Here is a 22,080-nt window from a genome sequence, read left to right as displayed (position 1 = left end):
ATGCACTCACCAATCACCCTATTCATTCTTTTCACCAGCACATTTGATTGTGGGTGATATAACGAGGTTTTGCAGTGTTTTACTCCAGATTCCAAAAGAAATTTTTGAAATTCATGACCCACAAATTGTGTGCCATTATCCGAAACAAGAGTTTCAGGACAGCCTTCCCTCAATCATATCTCTTTAACAAAGGAAATAATGGTTTTAGTGTTAGCATCCCTGACTAACTTGACCTCAGGCCATTTAGACATGTAGTCTATGAGAACTAACACAAAGCGTAGACCTCCTTGCAGATTGTCATAGGGTCTCATGACATCTATTCCAAGTTTCAACCAAGGTTTTTCTGGGCACTCAATAGGTAAGAGGAACAGATACTTTCAAGCTTTTGTCAGAGGTACTACAAACCTGACAATTAGAGACAACGTCTTCAATTTCGGAGTCCATCCTGGGCCACGAATAAGTATCTCTTATACGACATTTCATGAGGGTACATCCAAGGTGACCTTCATGAGCTTTGCGTATAATTTCAAGACGGAAAACTTGAGGAGGAACAAACTTGTCACCCCTAATAATTAAACCATCTTCCAAGGTAAGTTTGTCCTGAACTTTCCAAAACGATTGGACCAGGGAATTGGTAGCGTCCCTCAATAACATGAGAGCTTACCTCTTTGAGAACACAGACAGACTCCATGGCTCTTCACCATTCACATTCCGAACATAAATTCAAACCAGAGACTTCTAATGCTGCAAAAAAACTATCTTCACAGTCTTTCTCTGATAACTCATGTAATTTGACATTTCCAAAATCTGTAGACCTTACTGGAAACCTAGACAAAAAATCAGCACGTCCATTTTTTCTCCCTGATATGTATTGAACATCAAACTGGTATTGAAGAAGTTTCGAAACCATACGTTCAATTCTGGGAGTGGAGCACTTGCTCATACCTCCACCAAGAATAGCTACTAAAGGCTTATGGTCAGTCTGTAGCAAAAACCTCTTTCCCCATACGTAAGAGCGAAACTTCTCTATCGCCCACATACAAGCTAGCAACTCCTTCTCTATGACAGAGTACTGAAGTTCTGCGGATCTTAAAACTCTGGAGGCAAAACCAACTGTATTTTCAATGCCTCTGTCAATTTGAGTCAACATGACACCTAGACCTCCTTGGCTTGCATCTACTGTGATGCAACAAAGAAAAATATTCCATTTCCATTTCATAATCTTTATTTCGGCAATACATGCCCTAAAAGACATGCATACAGTCATAAAAACAACATTTCACATTTTAAAAACATTGGATGAAGAAACAAATTCATGCTAATACAAGTTCAGTGTGGTAGCTAGTTCAAATCAGTCAATAACCTCTACATCAACAGCTTAAAAGTTTTCTTTGTAAAGTGCATGTGCATTATCAAAATTATACAATATTCAGCACGCCCCTGCGTTTGAGCCATATCGCCGCAAGAAATTTTGCAACAGCAAAAACAACTATAGGTGACAAATCAGTTTTAAGAATGCGGTAGGCTTGCATGCAGTGTGTAATACGCATGTTTTTACATAAAGGCACGAGCCAGTGCCTCCTCGTTTTTCGATATGCATGGCAAACAACATGATATGTATTTCACTTTCCAGGTCACAACTGCAATTAAGACAATTTTTCGGAGCAGCTGGAGACCAATTACATGTAAAAGCTCTGACTGGTAATGTACCATACCTCCACTGCAAGTACAGCTTCCTCATAAAAACAGGGAAAATACCATCCATGACAATTTCAAAATGATAAAAATCCTTTTCCTTTAAAAAACGATCAGTTAAAGTGCCGCTGTGTACACTAGATATGGAGGCAGTTAATTTACTTTCATAAAAAAGTTTGGACAAGCTTTTTCTTGGGGTCCTGGGACAGGCAGTTTCAGGGTTGTACCACATTTGCGGGAGCCCTAGATTGATAAATTCATTTTTCATATAAACGAGCCACGGGATTTTCCAAGCATTTGGTAAACTTAGAATTTCTAATAATTCCTGTCTATAAGCAGAGAGCTCCGGGGTACTCCATAGTCTCCACCAGAACACTAAAGGCTTCAGGCCCACAACCTCATCTATAGGCCTAAGTCCCATATCCAATCTAATAGGTAACAGGGGAGTACTAGGGGGCAACGTCAACAGTTGCCTGAGGAATTTATTTTCTGTAACAACTATCTCAGGCCTGCAGGCGTACCCCCAAAATTCACCCCCGTAAGTGACTGTCCCTCTCACTTGCGTTTTATAAATCTCCACAACTGGTTGAATAGGTTTTATTGTAGAGGTGTTAGAGAGCTTTAGAATACCCCCTGTAAGCTGGGACTGCCTGAGTTGAGACTTAATTTGGTGCGGGGCCCACAACATGTTTTCATTGAGGGTTACCCCTAGATAGACAAAAGTCTGAACTCTTTCCAGCCTGATTGTTCCAATTATGGAGTTAGGTCTCATGGCTACAGGGGGATTGAAAATCATGAATTTTGTTTTCATAGCGTTGATTTCCAAACCCCTTTCCTCACAAAATCCCACAAAGCCACCCAAAACCTTCTGTATCCCCATTGGAGATTTTGAAAGCAGCAGGGTGTCATCTGCGAACATAATTGCAGGCACCCTGCTACCAGCTAGTTTGGGGGCATCAGTATATTGTATCCCATTTAAATGAGAAATTACCCCGTTGACATAAAGGGAAAACAGGGTAGGTGCTAAAACGCAACCCTGTCTCACCCCTCTGTCAACGGGGAATTTCGCTGATAGAAGACCATTTCTTCCACACCTGACCCGTGCAAAGTTGTCATGATGGAGCTGTATTAAAATATGCAACATTTGATGGGGAATTCCCAATTCGGCGAGTACAGCCCATAACTTACATCTTGGGACCAAGTCGTAGGCTGTTCGCAAATCCACGAAAACAGTGTAAAGGCTTCCCCCTTCGATCTTGACTGACTTCCAGAACAGCATGCTCAGCCGGAGAATCTGGTCCATTGTAGATATATTATTTCTGAACCCTGCCTGGTAGGGGCTTAGTATGGAATTTTCCTCCATCCAGTCCTGGCGGCGGTCCAATATTAACCTGCCAAAGATCTTTTGCGGAACATCAATCAAACTGATCGGCCTGTAGTTGGCTGGGAGCAGAGGTGAACCCTTCTTAAAGATAGGCACAATCTCAGCGCCCAGCCAAGTACCGGGTATTGGCATCCCTCTCAGGACTGCGTTGTAAATAACTAAGAGGTATGGAGCCCATACTGCGGGTTGATGTTTGAAAAGATCACCCGGGAGCTTATCCAGCCCCAGGGCTTTCCCCGCTGCCATTTTGGAGATTACATCACTGACCTCCTTCACCGTGAAATCAATAGCATCTGAATGCCGTATTTGGTCTGGCAGCACCACCCCTAAATCTCCCTCCAGGTTAGTGGGTCCTACTGCGTACAGGGTTCGGAAGTGTTCTTCCCAAACACTTTCAGCTATGTTTACCTCCAGCGCTGCAGCTGGCTCTGCCGAGCCTGTATTAACAACGGACCAGAATTTACCTAGGCCTCTGGCTGCAAGCGCATTAGATAGGCCAGTCCAGTTGTCATGGTCCCATTCCTCTCTTGCGCACTTCATTACGCGCTTATAGTTAGCTCTCAGGGTCTGTACTACTAACTTCGCAGCCTTGTGTTTTATGGCAGAAACAAGTTCGGTCTTTGCTCTTCTACAGGCGGAGTTGTACCATGTAACCTTTTACCCTTTGCTGGCCGCTTGACAATGCAGGGGTAGAACACATCTGACAATTTGTTTATTAACTGTTTGTATAGGGTCCCTACCTTACAGAAAATGTCCGGAGTGTGCTCCTCATTAATTGCAGCACTGGTCTCATCTAAAATAGGAAGAATTAGAGCATAAAGCTCCGAAACTCGCTCTGGCCTTTCCACTATTTTCGCCCACTTTATTCTTCTCCTACCATTAGTTAGGAGCATTCTCGGGTCCGGGGCACCACTGACATCCAGAGTCTCCCCTGCGACACCAGGCATGATAATTTTTAGACTTAGGGCATTGTGGTCACTATCGTTAGGTGGAATTACAAAGAAATCCCTCATTGTAGCCCAAAATCGAGATTCCACAAATATGTAATCCAGATGAGACTCATGGCCCAATTTGTTAAAAGTACATTTTGGGGGAAGATCTGATTTGACACGCCCTAATGGAGTGCTTGAGTGTTAGTGACATAATTTGGACCGTCAGTGGTGTCCATGGCCTAGGAAAGGGAGCCTCCAGTGACGGTATTGCCCAGCGAGCATCCTCCTCCAGAAGGCCTCCATCTAGCAGGCCTGCCAGTGGCTCAAAGTTGCAAATGAGGTCACCCCCAATCACAAGCTGGGCACCACTGGGGATGGAACTTATAAATGAGGACAGTTCCTCACCTGTTTTAGACTCCGCTGTGACACTCACTGGTCTAGAATATACATTGACCAGTGCAAGCTTGGAGTCATTGGTCCATTCCAAAAGTACACACTGGATGTCATCAGATAATGTGTAAAGGGTCTTGGCCGTGCAGCCTAGGTGGGAACCCACCCAAACTGTAAGGCCCCCTAATGGGCGTCCCTTCCCCCCCATCTCGCTGGTATGGAGAAGGAGGCATAGCCAGTACGTGACTTGTCCTCTCTGGCCCATGTTTCTTGGAAAAGACACACATCGTTCCCATCTATAAATGCTCCCCACTCTGGGCAATGGATCTTGTTACAAAGGCCTGCCAGATTCCATGACAATATTGTTAAAGGGCCCTGATTAGCGTAATTAGCGGTACCCCTCCTGTCCGCGTTAGAATCTCAAATAGTGGGTTCCACAGCCTCCTGTGCCACATCAGGAGAAGGTTGGCCTTCCGGCTGGGTAGGCTGAAGAGTAAGAATACAGGGATGAAATTCTGTGATTTTTATAACTGTTTTGTTATTACTCTCAGCCTGCCTGGTACGTTCGCTGGTACTACAGCGGTCCACGTCAAGGTTCATTATAAGAGGCCCCCTAGGTTTTGTCATGTTGCTGCGGCCTATTTGTTCCAGGCCACCCTCCCACACCGCATGGGGGGGGGGGGGGGCGTCAGGGGGCTAAAGCGATTACGGCTCAGGAGGCGGACTGGTGGGTAAATATTAGCATTCCCATCCCCGATCCTACCACTCCCACCCCTAGAACCCACTCTCGTCCAACCATCCTCCACCTCCCCACTAGAACTCCAAGAACCGGGCCGGTAGAAGAAAGACAAAGGGAGGGACTGAATAACAGTATCAAGGCCTCGATATGGCCAGGAGCATATGTGGGAGACTGTTCTCGGGCCAAAACACAGTCCCCATTAAAATTTGTAGTAGTGTTGCCTATCCACTGCACCCTGCGGACCATCAAGATCTCACTGGAGATTTGGGGGGGAGAGGCCTATTCTTACTCAGCCAGCTAATGACCTTATTTTTTAATGAGTGGAAGGATTCCCTGGCTGAAGCCTCCAAGATTGGGACCCCTGTAAATACGACCACAAGGGGACTTGCTTCAGGAGGTAAATTCATTGCCAACTTGTTTGGCATACAGCCAACTGCATGAGTTTCCCTTTGGGCGATTTGGTCAAAATCAATCTCTGTCCTTGAGATCTCCGCCAATGATTGTGTCGGGGCATTAGTAATAGTAATAGCAGGGGGCCTTTGTGCTGTAGCTCCTAAACCTGCTGGGGAATTAGGGATGTCAATTTGGGAACCCCTCTGACCCTTCTTTGTCCCCTTTGCGCCCTCCCTCAGCATTGTTTTGACCCTTTCCAAGCCATCACCAGCCAAGACAGTAGCCTTCTCTATACTAGACAGCCTTAGTTCTATGTGGGCTAGTCTGGCTTCCAGGGGGCCGAGCAGAGCCTTACAAACCATCCTCAATTTAGCGATCATTTGATCTTCTTGCATGGATACAGAGTTGCTAATATTTGTATCGACCGTATTTAAAATACGGGAACTTGCCACTATGGGGTCAGCTACTACTGAAGCCCTTACGGGGGACATCCTGTGGGGTTCTGGGCCGCTCATTTGTTTAGCGAGCTTGGCCTTTCGCCCGCCTGATTTGTGGGTGATGCGTTTCCTTTTGGGTATGGCCCCCTCATGATGCCCCCTTAGATTACTACCATTCTGCTTCTCCTGGATAGCATTAACAAATTCAGCATTGACATTAGGCACAGAATTGACTTCCATTACACTTGATTCACTATTGTGATTACAATGTGAACGTGCCCCCCCCCGACGGGTCTGCCCCTTCCTGTACTGCATTCTCCATCATTTCCACGCGACAATGTTTTTATCCACTCCCCTGTCCGGCGTCTTTGCATTCATGATGTGACCCAAGGACGATCTTTTAACGTTTAACAGTTCCTGTGAAAGGCGCCTTTCCAGAAATGTAATTTCATTGGGTAAAAGCGAGCTGGCTCTAATAATAAAATTATCCAATGTTCCTACAGTATTGCAGGCCGAAGTTATGGTTTTACTCCTCAGCTCGCGGCCTGCCATCTCGATCTGTAGCAACCGCCCAGGAATACATTTCTTAAACTTGTAGATCTTCTTACCTCGCCCTCATTGGAATGGTTGAAAGCCAAAGGGAATGGCCTGGTCCGGTCTCTGCCGGTCTCGAATGGGCTATAACGGGCCTGCCCTTGACCCGGGCTTCGTCCGGCGCGCGACCGCGCGTGTCCCGCGGTGCGGAAGGGGAGGTCACAAATATAGGTCAGAAGGAGAGAGGCGGGAAGAGCACACAGCGTCACCGCGCGGGCTGCTGGTCCTCGCAGTCCCGCTGGTCTTTTCCCCAGAGTCTCCTTGCTAACTCAAACCACCAAAGTCCAACGCCTTACACGAGCGGCTCCCGTGGAGCGGGGGCCGTGAGGCGCTATTAAATACACCTGTGTGTGGGGGCGGGAAGAGCACACAGCGTCTCTGTGCGGGCTGCTGGTCCTCGCAGTCCCGCCAATCTTTGCCCCAGAGTCTCCTTGCTGCCTCGAACCACCAAAGTCCAACGCCTTACACGAGCGGCCCCCGCGGAGCGGGGGCCACGAGGCGCTATTAAATACACCTGTGTGTAGGGGCAGGAAGAGCACACAGCATCACCGCGCGGGCTGCTGGCCCTCGCAGTCCCGCCGGTCTTTGCCCCAGAGTCTCCTTGCTGCCCCGAACCACCAGAGTCCAACGCCTTACACGAGCGGCCCCCGCAGAGCGGGGGGCCGCGAGGCGCTATTAAATACACCTGTGTGTGGGGGTGGGAAGAGCACACAGCGTCGCCACGCGGGCTGCTGGTCCTCGCAGTCCCGCCGGTCTTTGCCCCAGAGTCTCCTTCGGCCTCGAACCACCAAAGTCCAACGCCTTACACGAGCTGGAGAAAGGAATCATTTCTTAGGCAAGATTTTATTTTGTTGAGAGCAGCTTCACACTCCGCACACCATACAAACTTCACTTTTTCTTTAAGGGGTTACTAATAGGTCTAACCATTGTAGCAAAATTGGGGATAAATCTAGAATAATATTTGCATAGACCCAACAGTGATTTCACACCAGCCTTATCTTCAGGAGGGAGGGAATCTATGATGGCTGAGAGTAAACCTGATTTAGGACTCACCCCGTACTTGGAAATGACATGACCTAAGTACTCCACAGTGGATTTGAGAAACTCACACTTCTCTTCTTTTAGTGACACACCATTTTTTTTAAAGAGAGAGAGAACCATGTCAAGAATTAAATTATGAGAGTCTAAATCACTTCCAAAAACTAATACATTGTCTTGGAATACTAAGACACTCTTCATTTCTTTAAGCATGCTACTCTCTGGAAAACAGAGGCTGCAGACGCAAGTCCAAAGGGCATCCGACAATATCTGAACATACCTAGAGGAGAAACAAAGGAGGTTAAGTGGCGAGACTCGGGGTCTAATTCTACCTGTTGGTACGCACTAGCTAAGGCCAACTTAGTGAAGTAACACGCCCCTTTAGTGGAAGCAAGAAGATCACTAATTTTAGGCAAGAGATGTGAATCTATCCAGATCTCAAACACGAAGATCTTCACCCCTCTTCCTGGCCACCACTGAGGGAGACAACCTGAGAGAGGATTCAGTTGGTTCGAACAAAGATTTTTTTGTTCATTTTCTAAATCTTCTCTAATACTAAAAGGAACTCCCCTGAGTTTGTGTTTTACTGGTGTGGCTCTCTTCTTAACTACTATCTTATGTTTAAAACCTTTAATTTTACTTAGTATTTTCTCGGAAATTTGTCTTTCCATTTTTTACATTCTTTGTCGTTACTCACAACTAGGACTTGCTCTTCTGCTGTGGGTCTAAGCATCATACCGAAGAGGCACTGATGAAACCATCCTATTGATGTTAAGTCCTTTGAATGCAACATTTTCCCTCTGATTGTTCTGTCTTTAAAAACCAATTTGTCTTCAAAAAATCCTAAAAGGTCAATTTTCTGCCTTTTGTAGGACACAGGTGATCTATCAGGAGGTAACAGATGTTGTGACCCTTTCCATACATCATCAAAGAGTCTTTTAGTAATCATCGCTATCTTAGTTCATGAATCAACTAGAAGTTTAATAGTATGTGGACCTATAGTAATGTCTACAATAGTATCTCTGCATAAAGATGGATCACCTTCAACAACAACTTTAGAACTGGTACTTCCTAAATTTTCTTCACATATAACTACAGATATGACTTCCGAGTCAGAGTCACTATCTCACTCAACAGAACAGACAGCTCTCTTCTTTGAATATTTCTTTTTAAGACAAACTTTGGCAAAGTGTCTGACTTTTTTACAACAGTTACACATTACCTCTATAGCAGGACATCTGGTACCTTTTTGGTGAAAAGGGCTTCCACACCTCAAGCACACCATGTCTATTATGAAAAGAAATAGTATTAGAAGAATTGGGATTAGATTTAGTATGTGACTTTGAAACATTACTAACTTTTACAACATTAACAACATCACTAGGCTTCTCATCAATTTCTTTAAGAGAAACAACAGATATCTCAATAATTTTGGCAATTTTCAATGTTTCAACTAAAGTAGGATCTGCCAAGCTTAATCTTTTTTGTCTGATATTTTTTTCTTTGCAGTGGCACACAAATTGATCTCTTATCAATTAGTCTGTAAAGTTTTCAAACTTGCAATCAGCAGCAAGATCTCGTAAAGTTGATACATAGGTGTCAACATCTTCAGACTCTGTTTCTTCCTAAAAAATGTGTGACGGAATACCATGATGCTAGGTTGTTCGTCAAATCTCTGTATGAGCTTTAAAACAGCTTGTTGATATTCATCCAAATCTTGAGATTCATCTTGTGTCAGAGATGGAAATTTTAAAAAATAGATCTAGCTTTGACACCAAGAGAATGAAGAAGTAAACATTTTTTCCTCTCTGCTGCAAAATGAGATGCTCCAATTGCGCCTAAATAAATTTCAAAGGCATCATGCCAAATTTCCTATCGAACAGGAGGATCTCCAGGAGAATCTAAAAAAGGAGGTGGGAGATTGACAGCTTGTGAAGTTGTCATGTTTATGATAAAAATAAAGTATTGTAGAATTAAGTAAAAGGTAAAGGGAAAATGTATATCACTGTGAACATTTTTGAGACATAAACACAGTTAGCACAGTAGAGACCCACATGCCATTTTATGTGTATTACTAAAGTAACACACAATGATGAATAATGAATGTAGAAGTGTGTGTCACAGAATTGAAACGTAATACAAAAATAGGCTATTGAAATAAGTCATAAAAGAAAATATAAGAGTGAGCGCATCACAGAGGTAAGACGCATTAGAGTGTATATAAAAGAAAATGTGCGTTGAATTTAAAATGTCCACAGTGAGCGTGTCTCTGAAATATACACATTGATGTGTGTGCTGAAATTGCGTGTCACTGAAGTAATACGCAAAAACTGTCTTTGAATTAAATGTGTTTGGATATTTAAAAAAAATAAAAATCCACAGTGTGCGTGTCACAGAAGTACATGCTTAGAATAAATGTGATTCAAAAGTATTGATTTATACAATGAAGTCAAAGTGTGCATGTCACTGAAGTAACACGCGTAGGATAATAGTGATTGAAGCCAGCAACATGCATTATGATGACATTCCGATTGAAATCTGATCCAATTTAAAGTGTGCGTGTCACTGAAGTAACACGCGTAGGATAGATGAAATTGAAATAGCAATACGTTATGCTGGAAATCCAACTTAAACCCGATCCAATATGGCCTCCACATCGACGGAGTGACGTATAACTTCAGAACAAGGTTGAGGTTTTGTGAAGAGACGAAGCACCGAACATGGTGAAAAGTTCTGAAGAGCGTGCTCAAGGTAAGAGAAGAGAAACAGTTAAATTAATCTTTTGAAAGATGCACGCTGTTCTCTCCTTTTTACAATGAGTCTAAGAACCACAATTGTTTTGAAAATCCTTTTATTTTTTTAAAGAAATTGAACGTAATAATATCAAATGTCGGCAAGTGTCAAAGTTGAAATAGCAAAGAATGACGTCAACATTCTTTGGAAAGGGTTTAGGGGGTTCTTTTAAGAGATAAATTCATGTGCTTAATATCGGCAAATGTCAATCACATCAATAACATAAAAGTACTTGAAAAATGTTTGATGCGACGTTTAAAAGAACACGGAGAGAAGTAAAATTAAATTGCCTACCGTCTCCAGATGAAATAAAGAAGTCCTTTCTTTATTTGTTAGAAGTCGCTTTGTGGAAACTTGAAAGTATATGATTCATTTGAGCTTGGTTTGAAGAGGTTTAAAGCTGGATGGATGAAGATGAAAATGTTCTTAATTTCATGGGCGTCACACTCGAGGGAAGATGTAGCCTTAGATCGTTGCCAATAATTTTGTAGTGATAACGCTGAACGTGGTTGAAGTCAACTTGATTTATTTAGACTACAAGGTAGGAGAGGTAGTTACACCCTCTCACATCAACTGCTCTCCATACAATTGAACCAAACCAAGTTGCTAGGAGATGGTGATATTCTATTTGGAACATCACTACAGAACTCCACAGTCAGCATAAACATAAGTAGAATACAACATACTGTAACGGGAAGCGCGTTTTAGGTATTGGAACTATCACACATAATAACCAATGGCAAGTGGTGAGACTGAAATACATCTTTGACCGATCCAAAATGTAAATGACATTTTTTTAAGCAAAGACTGATTTAAGCTAACCCAAAAAAATCCCTGGCCTAAAGTGTCTGACCTAAACGCCCTCTGTTTGGATGTTTTTGGTGTTGATGTCTAGAGCCCTGGCAGTCAGCTGGAGCTGTTTGTAGCCTTCTAGGTTAACGCTCTTTGTAGCCGTATATGCTGGGTTATTTTTAGTAATCTTTTTTATATCATGCCCTTTTGTTGAGATGAATGTTAATGTTTGCCCATTGTATACGGATGCTCATGTCTGCATTCAAATGGCTATCCTTGTCCTTCTCCCCTTGACTCATTGATTGACTCCAAGAAAAAAAGTAAGAAAATTACAACTCACTTTTATTTTGCTTTTTACAAGAGTGCCAAGTGACTCAATAATATCTGATACTTTTTTGCGTTTAGATTGTGCACTTGTATTTCCATTCTGTATAAAAACAAGCGTCGACAATGGCAATCGTCTTAGCTTTTGTAAAGTGAAATGTTTGATACCAGGTTTTGCGACTTTACAACACAGGTACATCATGGATAGCAGTGGTGCAAGCTTCCCAAAGGCATAGGTGAAGGAAAGACAGGTGATTGTGGCAGGAGAAGCAGTGCCTGATTTTTTTGCACACACCAAACAGGTACAGCACAGACAGCAGTTGTGCAAGCTTACCTCCCACTAAGAATTAGTGCAACTCCATCATCAACAATGCAGGCTTCTGAACTTTTCAAAACCAGCACAGATAGGGTAAAAGCAGTAGAAATGTCCCTTGTTCATTGACTAGGCTCTGTCGGCAGTGCTAGCATTCTGTTCAGCATCATACTGTGCCATTAAAAGAGTGAATGAATTTACTTTTGGGAATAATGTTTTATACCATACATCACCCATTAATGACACTACTATTTAATAAATCAATCAATCAGGCAGGGGGTTAATAAAGCGTGCTACTCACCCGTGAGGGTCTCAAGGCGCTGGGGGGTAGGCAGCTTTGGCTCAGTCGAAGAGCAAGGTATTGCGGTCCTTCCTGAAGATGTGCAGGTTAGGAGAGCGTCTGATGCTGACCGGGAGCTCGTTCCAGGTTTTGGCTGCGATGTAGGAGAAGGTCCTTCCTCCTTTTCTGTTTCTGCAGATGCGGGGAGTCTCCGGTCGGAGAGTTCTTTTGGGTGCGTGGAAACAGACTCTAACATTGAGGTATTTGGGTCCGATGTTGAGGAGGGATTTGTAGGCATGGGTGAGAAGCTTGTAGGTTATTCTCTTCTTTACCGGGAGCCAGTGTAGGATCTCAAAGGTGTTGCATCATGCGTTTGTGCCGCAGGGTCCCGAGGACGAGTCTGGCCACAGCGTTCTGGATGGTTTGGAGCTTGTGCAGAAGGGCCCTGTTGATGCCGGCATAGAGGGCGTTTCTGTAGTCCAGTCTGCTGTATATGAGTGCGTGGGTGATGGTATTTCTGTGTTCGGGGGGGATCCATTTGAAGGTCTTTCGGAGGATGCAGAGGCAGTTGAAGCTGGTGGAGGCAACGGCGTTGATCTGGCGTGTCATGGTGAGAGAGGAGTCAAAGATGATGCTGAGGTTCGGAGCGTATTCTCTCGGGGTGGTTTAGTGTTGGTGGACCCACAGGCTCCATTTGCCTGTAGTCTTACACTTTAGGATGGCTGCCAATCTATCTGCAATGTCAAGTTCATGCCCTTTTTCTGTCTCTTTAGCATCTTGCTTGCTCACAGTCATTCTCTGTTGCATTTCTCGCTTCTGCTGGCTTGTCCGCACTCCTTATCAATGGTGCTGCTGGATGCTGACTGAGCCCAGTTAGCTGCAGAGTCCAGTAATCCAGTGTCTTGGAGTACCTGTTCTGTGCCTTCGAGACTAACTAACAACAGCAGCTCACTAATAGTTTTGCAAATAATCTCTGTGACTCCCCCCGTTTCTCATATGTGAGATCCTGTTTCAATCTAAAAAACCTTTTTTTTGTGGATGTTGCATGATGTTGATAAACATAAACACAAGAATTTTCAGCAAAATGTCGGTAATAGACTTGCACACATAAACCTTTTAAAAAATAAAATGAAGCACACAAGTATTTAAAACAACCTGCTTAAGAATCTTTCAAGGTCAGTCGAGTAGTACTGTCTGCACAACATAGTCTGCTTTATCAGGGGGCCCACTGAAAGTCTGGGGCCCTGGGGCAGCACCCACTCTGCCCATGCCATAAAACTTTTCTGTAAGGAATATGTGTACACATATATCTCACTATCACATACAACACGGAGCTTCAAGGGAGGTATAAGGTGTGGCCCCCCCCCAATAATTTCCTAGTTGGGTCGTGACTTTACAATAACAGTTGGATCACCCAAGACCATATTTACAGAGTCCATCATGCTACAAACATCATGCACAAATGAGATAAAGTCACAGTAAATTTTAAAAAGTGTATTTCTTTGGCATGCAGAAGTGCTTCACCTTGGTGCTTTTTATATCACTTCATTGAGAGGCATTTATTAAAGTGATCGTTTTAAAACATGAATTTAGAAATATTCATGCATCCAGCCGCCATTATGACAATGCCATTTCTGAAATCAGAGTCAAGTTAGTTGTTGTGTTTAACCAATATTATGCCTAGATTCTCATTATAAATGGAGCAACTTATAGTTTTTTTAATTAAACATCAGGTTTTGCACAGCACATTTTTGAAAGTTCTCTCTTATGTGGTAAAGAACATCCAGGAGGCTTGGTGAAATCAAATATTTGCTTAGGATCACACAGTTTGTTCAAGCGGGGAAGCCAGGATTGATCCCAGATTAAATGGTTTCCTACTGTGTAAATTAGCTACTAGATGGGTATCTCTTTCTCTGACCTGCTTCACATCAAAAGTTACAACAGTGTTGTTAATTCTCAGCCCGTGAAGTAGGAACTTGAGGGCAGGCATATGTCACATGATCTGGTTTAGGGCTTCAGGGCTTGAGATGAGCTAAAGCCAGGCAACTAGCTTTAGTTTTCAGGGGCTCGTCCTCCTCTAATACTGGGCCAGGGATGGCAGAGTGAGCTAAGAAGATGTGTGGGTTGTGCAGGCAAGGCAGAAGGCACAGATCTGATTGGGCCCCTGCCCGTCAAGCACTCAACATTAGTATACCAACTGTGGGGTTTTAAGTGTAAGGTCCTGTAAGGTCCTTACACTTGTTATTAACAACTATCTTTGAAATGGGTCCCTTTTTGAGACTTAAATTCATGTATTTTACAGGTGAAAATAGTACTTGAATTCCCAATAACGACTATAGTAAACCTTGAGATAATCCATAGCGTTAATGCATTCAACGATTACATTTTGAAAAGTATTTGTTTTTTTTCCATTTGTTGTATTTTGCACTTTTTTCATGTGGCAAATGTCCCTTTTACATGTGTTGAGTGAGTGCTAGCTGTCTGGGTACATTCTCATTATGGATAACTGTTCAGGATGGGGCACGATCGAAAGCTGAAGTGAAATTAAGAGCATGCAAATAGTATGAATTTCCTACAGTGCGTATCAGTGTTGCATACAGGGGGAAACAGCCTTTCCAACGCACCAGTTACCACGCAATACCTTCACCACGCACCCTTTACCATGCAATGCCTTTACCACAGATCGCCTTTACTACGCAACTCTATACCTTGCATATCCCTTTACTACACATGCCTTTACAACAAAAAATTGAAACATTTGAATTTCTTATTATGTACAACAAAATCATTATTTTTACTCATTTCTTTGATACTGTTAAAAGCATTGGCAAAGACAGTGGGTCTGGCTTGTTTAGGGCCATGCCTGTTGTGTTATGTTTCTGGACGCAATAACCTACATATCAAAGAGAGACACTCAAGTACTGGCAAGGTGACCTGCATTGTGAAACACAGGATTTTAGTTATCCACACCACTAATTATGTAGGCCATGCCTCTTGGAAAGCTTTCTTGCCCGTTTTGAAGACCCCACACTTTCTTGCATCCAATTTGTTCCATCTGGTAGGTTGACTACAGTGATCGATGAACTCAAAGTGTTGTAGCATTGCACCCCTCTCAGGTCTTGTGTGTGCAGGGTTATTCTCATTTAATTCTGTGTATTCTTTTGAAATTTTGATTAACTTTTTTTGTAATTAAATGACATAAAATTACACAAGGTACCCCCATTCGTGCTGTATACTTGTCTGTTGATGCCTTTAGGGTGCATCTGGCTGTGGGTTTTAATGTTGATTCCCTGTCTTCTTTGAGGCCCTGCAGGAATAGTTGCCACATTTCTCAGAGAATGATGTTCAACATTTCAGGTAATGCAGAGGTTATGGAAGGGCCAGAAGATGGTACTTAAATAACATTTGGTGTAAAACTCTCTGGGACAGATTTTCAAACATTTTGCATTGGTTTTGCATCACAGAAGAGATGCAGACCTGTTGCAAAATGTATATTTTGGATTTAACATGTTTTGCTCTGGAAAGTTTTCTGAATGCAATGCAAAGTAATGTTTTGCAAAATTATCTTGAATAAATGGGGCATTCAATGGGTGTTCCTATGTAATCACCACAGTTTTCAATTCAAAGCTCCATCTGCTAACCGTAGTAGACAGGGATTTGAGCTATAAAAGGAGAAATTATTTTGTTCCTGCTAACTTTTCCCACTTTATACTGAACAGGACACATTCAAAGTGTGAAAAAGTTTAATGTTATTCTAAGCGTAGCGTTTTGTACTGGAAGGGTACTCTTCCAGTACAAAAGCTATGCCACACAAGAGGCAGACACCCTTGCACTATGGTGAAAAGTGTGTGTGTGGCACTAGGCAGCCATATTGTGCTCCAAGCCACACTAACATATCACCCTACAGCAACAGGATACGATTCCTGACTTCATCATTTGCGCACTACTGCCCAAAGGCATACAGTAATCTATGTGTTTGTTCTCTTAGTGCTACATGCTTCGAAGTAATACTTCTATTCTTAACAGACATATCTTTTGTAAAAAAGTTAGATTAATTTACTACAGCCACAAACACTTAGAAATGTATAAAAGCCCTAAAATAAGGAAAGGAGCTCAAAACTTTACAACCTCTTGAAGCTGTACAATGACCAATTGTACACCCCGGTTAAAAACAATGGATTTAGGCCCAGATCTCTGTACTGGGGTGAATGTATGACATTGTTCTGCATTCTGTCCATCACCTGTTGTTTTTTGCATTTCTCACCCCGAGTGGGACGGGTATGCTGAGACGTGAGTCCCGTGCTGATGAGGGCTGAAAGCCCGAACCCGGTCCTGGGATGCTTGTTTCCAGTCCAGGGAGGACCTAGCTTGGCAGTTCGGACTGGACTGTCCCCATAGGGCACAGAGTCAAGATTGATTTGCATATGGCTGGGTTCAAACTGTAATGGCATAGTGAGCAAAAAAAAAACGATGGATTTAGGCCCAGATCTCTGTACTGGGGTGAACGTATGACATTGTTCTGCATTCTGTCCATCACCTGTTGTGTTTTGCATTTGTCACCCCGATTTGGGACAGGAATGCCCAGACGTGAGACCCGTGCTCTCCATGCCACTGGAATCAAGCTATCCAGGCTGATGAGGGCTGTAAGCCCGAAACCGGTCCTTGGATTCTTGTTTCCAGTCCAGGGAGGACCTAGCTTAGCAGTTCGGGCTGGACTGTTTCCATGGGGCACAGGGTCAAGACTGATTTGCATATGGCTGGGTTCAAACTGGAATGGCATGGTGAGCAAAAAAACGATGGATTTAGGCCCATATCTCTGTACTGGGGTGAATGTGTGACATTGTTCTGCATTCTGTCCATCACCGGTTGTTTTTTGCAATTGTACATCCCAGCAGAACACAAAAAAATGCAAAGCTTTTCAGCACACAACCCAACGCACATATTCTACATATCTTATCATAAATTTGTGATACCATTTCTACATTCTCTATTAAAAGGGAGAAAGAAATAGATATCACTGGTTCTCTGCTCTGTCGATCACCACCATGTTCAAGGGCTTTATGGTCCAGTTAGTTGCAAGTTATCCTTTGCTGTAGTTTTAGGCTCCTTATGTCATTAATCACCTTTAGGTAGCTTGCAGCATTTTCTACTACTTTGCAGCTTTCAGTTAGCCTGCCCTTCTGGATTCCTTCTTCTCGCAAGCATGGTCTGCTGCTGGCCCTGGGTTTCTAAAAGGTCTGCCTACTCTAAGCGTGGGTTTCTGATGTTCGCTATGGGCTTATGCTAGCCTACTCTCCTGTGCCTCTCTGCACTGCAATGCAGTGATGAGGAACTGGAGTACAGGGAACAGCATAACACAGAATATCTCTCGAGGGCCTATGCTGACTACCGTTACTTTTTCAAATAACTGAAAACTAATACTCCTAACTGTGCCTATTACCACACTCCAGTGACTCCAGACCATCCTATCCATTTTAGATGGGTGCACCTCGTTGCATTATGGGTAATGTCAGACTCCCATCCCTCCAGCTTTATTTCCCTTACTAAGCTACGCCCTTGATCACAGAAGTGGGAAATGTTATCAGTGAATTTGAAGAAATGCGCTTGAACGTGGTGACTCATATGCTTCCTAAGAAAACGTCTCTCTTTGTTAGAAACGTGTTTCATCATCGGGGAAAACAAATAGACAGACATGTCACAATTCCAACCACGTAACAACCCCACCTTTTGCTGAATGACAACAAAGAAGGGAAACTCGAAAAACAACTTTAATGTGTGTTTTTTTTCTTTTCAGATGAAAATGTGTGCATTGCAAGTGGTGATTGCCCTGTGCTTGCTGCATTTTACAACGGTATTTTCCTATCCAAACGGAAAAGTCAGCATTGTATGCGGTTCAATGTTACCTGACCACAAAAGCGCCCCACAGACAACCGTGGCTCCGTACAAGGTTTTGGTATCGAAAGCTGCATTTAGTCCTGGAGATCAAATCACAGGTATTACTTTCAAGTTTTTTTTTCTCGGATTGGGGTTGTTCGCAATGCAAATGTTCTATTTCTTAACTAAATTCGAGCTTGAGAAAAATTTGACAAATAGTAGTGCAAATGTATGAACATATGCAGAGGCATGTATTACAATTTTACAGCTGGTTGTGAATTTGTTTGGTTCCAAATCTCCCAGTTTAAACAATGGCGACAATTTTTTTGTGAACCTTTGTATTTGACAAAAACAAAACTACAACAGAAATGTATAATGCGCATTTTACATACGCTAGATGAAATTGTTTCATTTTTCTTGTATATACGGGCAGAGCTACATGCAGATAAGCATCTACAATTTAACTATTCGGCAGAAGGTAAAAAAGTATTGCTTTTGTAATGGGAAGTTTAAATTTTGTTGAGGTGAGGGTTATGCACTTCTCTTCCATTCATTTCTACTAGAGCAATCAGTTTAAAAGCAATCCACTGCATTCATGGTGTCTTTTATCCTTGTCCCAAGGATTAAGGCCTTTGAGGCCATAGCGCCTCCTAGCGGCGGCTCCTCCGCTAAGGCGGAGAAGCCTCGCCCCACAGAAAAAATAAAATGATAATAACGGCCTGTTATTATCATTTTCTTTTTCAGTACTGGCTCTGTAGGTGTTGGGCGGGGCTGGGATGCTGGCAGGTAAGGGGATTTCTCTTTTTATTGTTTTTTTTAACCCACCCCTCCCCGCCGCACCATTACTGCCCCATAGCAGCCATTACTGACACCTCCTGTTGAATGGGCCCCAAAATAAGAAGTATTGATGGCCACTTATACAGTGACCCAATGGAGCTTTCTGGTAGCAGAAGCTTTCCTGGTCAAAATCAGGAGTTGCTAATCTGCTGCTGGCCTTCACTCTGCTGTCATATGTTCATAAGGCTTGATGCATCTGACTAGACTGAGTTTGTGTGAGTTCAGAAAAGCCAGGGAGGAAATAGATTGCTTATTGGATTTGGTCCCTCTGTCAATTATAAATGTCTCATCTCTCAGGCCCACCCCGGTATCCAGCATCCAGGTTCTGGGGTCACGGAGGTAGCTGGAATTCCGATCTGGCACAAACTCTGATTTTTCCATGGTCAACATGAACCTAGATCTCTGAAGGACATCTATTGCATTCACCAGATGAGATTTCAACTGGTCTGGGAAACAGATTAGCGATAAACAGTATGATCCCAGTATAAAAATAGCCCCACTGCACTGCTTGGTTGATCAGCTGAGGGCTTCCAAGAACCCTTCCTCCTGATTGATCATCCCTTTGCTACTGGGATATCTTCTTATATATACGCGTGGTAACAACTTAAAACTGCTCTTCCTCTCACAGTGCTCTGCAAACGCATGATTTATGCAGAGTTACTAACCTCTGCAAGTGCCAAGACAACGGCCTACATGTCAAAGGGTACCCAGCCAAACGAAGATCAAGAAAGGTGGTTTGAGCTGAGACGGATCTTTGTGCTATCTGCTTTTTTCTGGTGTCTGCATGCATGGAGACCCTGTGGTAATGTAGGGTGCCTACAACATTGATATCCAACTGCTTGTTGGATTGGTTTGAGCGTACCTGAGACTGCACCACAGCACCTTTTGTAGTTACGGGCACTTTACCCACACTCGCAGTACAGGGAGAGTGGGTCCTCCCAAGCCAGTCATATGCACCGCCACAACTTCTTCCTACCACTTTGGGAGGATTGGGCCACCCGTGCCTGCCCGCCACTTAAATAAATGAAAAACGCTGCCAATAAGAAACTAGAGAAACCTGAGATGTTATATTACTTTTAATCACTTTTAATCACCCTAACTAACCTGTATTCATCACTGTGAAGAAAAGGAAGGCTGGGAAGCTGGGTGAATGGGCACTACAGAGCTTTCAAACTTATAGCACTCATTCTGTCTTTGCAATCTACCATCAGATAAAAAGACAATATACCTCAAAGCATTCCTAAGGCCACTGGAAAACTTAATTGGCTGCCAAACCGAAATAAAAAAAGGATTTACCAATCTCTGAGAAACACTATTATAAATAAACTGTGATTGTTCATAAGTGGTTTCTTGAGGTTTCTGCCCTAATATGCTGTTGATAGAATACGTAGTTTTCCACATGAAGGCTAGTTATTTCTGATTTGTATTTAAACTGAGTGCTGTAATAAAAAAATCGAAGGAAATGCATAATCCTCCCTTCCATTCCTAGCCCTGACATTTTGATCATGGCCTCCTTCATAGTCAAAGTTCATCATGAGTTAGGGCATTCATCCTGAAGGACATCTCACTGCAATACCTTTCTTCTCCACTGCTATTTGTGAATATATGTGTGTGTTTTGGCATTTCCCCGTTGTATATTTCTGTGACTACTTTATTTATTGTAACTCTGTGTCCCCTGTGTAAGAGAGCTCAAAACCCCTTGGGAATAAGGGACATATAAAATGGCAAAAATAAATAATTGGAAAGGGAGTTTCAATCTAGGAAAACTAGAGTTGCTCTCATTTTTTGCACAGGACATCAATTCCACACTGCAAGAATGTTTACTTGACCAGTTGCTACTGGCAGAAATTATATGCCATGTAGAGGATATGTGTCTTTCATTCATAATAGTTTTTTTGATTGTACCAAAAGTGAGAATCATTGAAGAGCCTGGTAGGTTTGGCTTTTTTTATATGGTATGCACATAGACAAACTCCATGAACACATTTGCGTAGCTCATTCATAGGTGCACTTGCAGACAAAACAAAACAGCCATCCCAAGCGCACAACCCTACTTACAGAAAATCAAAGCACAGAGCACGGAAAACTTCCTGTGTCAAATGTCATTCAGTTGTTGGCAGTAATCAAAATTTAAGAATTTGCACCCCAATTACTAGGAAAGCAGATTTATGTGTGGACATAGTATGAAGCTGGAAATACTTTAATAAGAGCCTTCCTTTCATGTCAGGCCTCTATATGGTCCAACTAGTTTCATTTAGACACAGTTCATTGTCTAATAGCATCTTCAGATGGCTTTGAAGTTTTTCTTGCATGGTATCCAACAGGTCGATGGACAGGCACACGCACGTAACTTGTCAACCCTCTTTTACTAATAAAAGATTAATACAATGTTGGTAAACAAGGGGGAGGTAATGTTTACTTTTCATTAAAGCATTTGTTTGAAGGAGGGATTTGCTTACTCGTTCAGTGGGATTTGGAGGAATAGGAGCAAAAAGAATGGTATTTGACTTGGGCTTGTCTTGCTAAGTAATTCTGCTTCTGTTTTACGTATTTTTTGATAAATCAGCACTCTCATATGTGATTGCAGGTAACTGTATTGTTTGGTGACTCCATGCTCTTATTTTAAACAAAGTACTAAAATAAGAAGCAGCGAGAGAGAGAGAGAGAGAGAGAGAGAGAGAGAGAGAGAGAGAGAATTTTGCATGAAGCCCCTTCATCCATTGGCTTTCATAAGTTTTTCATTGTGAACAGGTGCTTGAATGGGCTGCCCATCAACACCATGGTACTTTATGAAAGTTTACATTTTTCTATTTGTATTTATATTAGGTTTTGTTGATGTGGTAAGAAGTTGTCTTTTTGTTAGAATGCAGTCTGTTATTTGTATGGTCTTTTAAAAAAACACAGTACTAACCATTAATTGCCAAGGTAAACACATTTCTTGTACTTTGCTGCCATGTTGTTGGCGTTATAGGTTTACTCTGGTTCACAAAGTAAAGGCATGCATGCACATGGGCTTTCTTACATATCCAATGCAATTACTGTCCTTTTGTGCAGGTTCCACCACTAGCTATTGCAAAAGCAAAGCCATACATGCATAGGTTTTCTCAGAAATGCAACATGAATACTTGCCTTTTAACCATGTTACACTGCTATTGCGCCTTCTCCCTTCCCTCCAACCTCATTATGTGACATGTGCTAGTGGGCAACAGACTTTCCGCCCGCCTCTTCTCGAGTCCCTCAGTAGCAAGTAGAATGTAGCTAAAAG

At 42.7% G+C, this 22,080-nt stretch overlaps 1 protein-coding gene across 3 annotated transcripts in view; it reads left to right on the top strand.

The window, feature by feature from the left end:
- Nucleotides 1-22,080, top strand: part of LOC147747554 (ferric reductase 1-like) — a 335,069-nt gene that overhangs the window by 81,576 nt on the left and 231,413 nt on the right. For all 3 annotated transcript variants that reach the window (XM_086954117.1, XM_086954120.1, XM_086954121.1), the window contains exon 2: nucleotides 17,899-18,097. In XM_086954117.1, the coding sequence (XP_086810243.1) occupies nucleotides 17,899-18,097 (199 nt within the window). The remainder of the gene's footprint in view (nucleotides 1-17,898; nucleotides 18,098-22,080) is intronic.

Source organism: Lissotriton vulgaris, chromosome 1_1, assembly GCF_964263255.1.
Source record: "Lissotriton vulgaris chromosome 1_1, aLisVul1.2, whole genome shotgun sequence".
NCBI classification, from domain to species: domain Eukaryota; kingdom Metazoa; phylum Chordata; class Amphibia; order Caudata; family Salamandridae; genus Lissotriton; species Lissotriton vulgaris.
The sequence above is the reverse complement of the archived record's forward strand: the minus strand, read 5'-3'. Positions and strand labels throughout refer to the sequence as shown.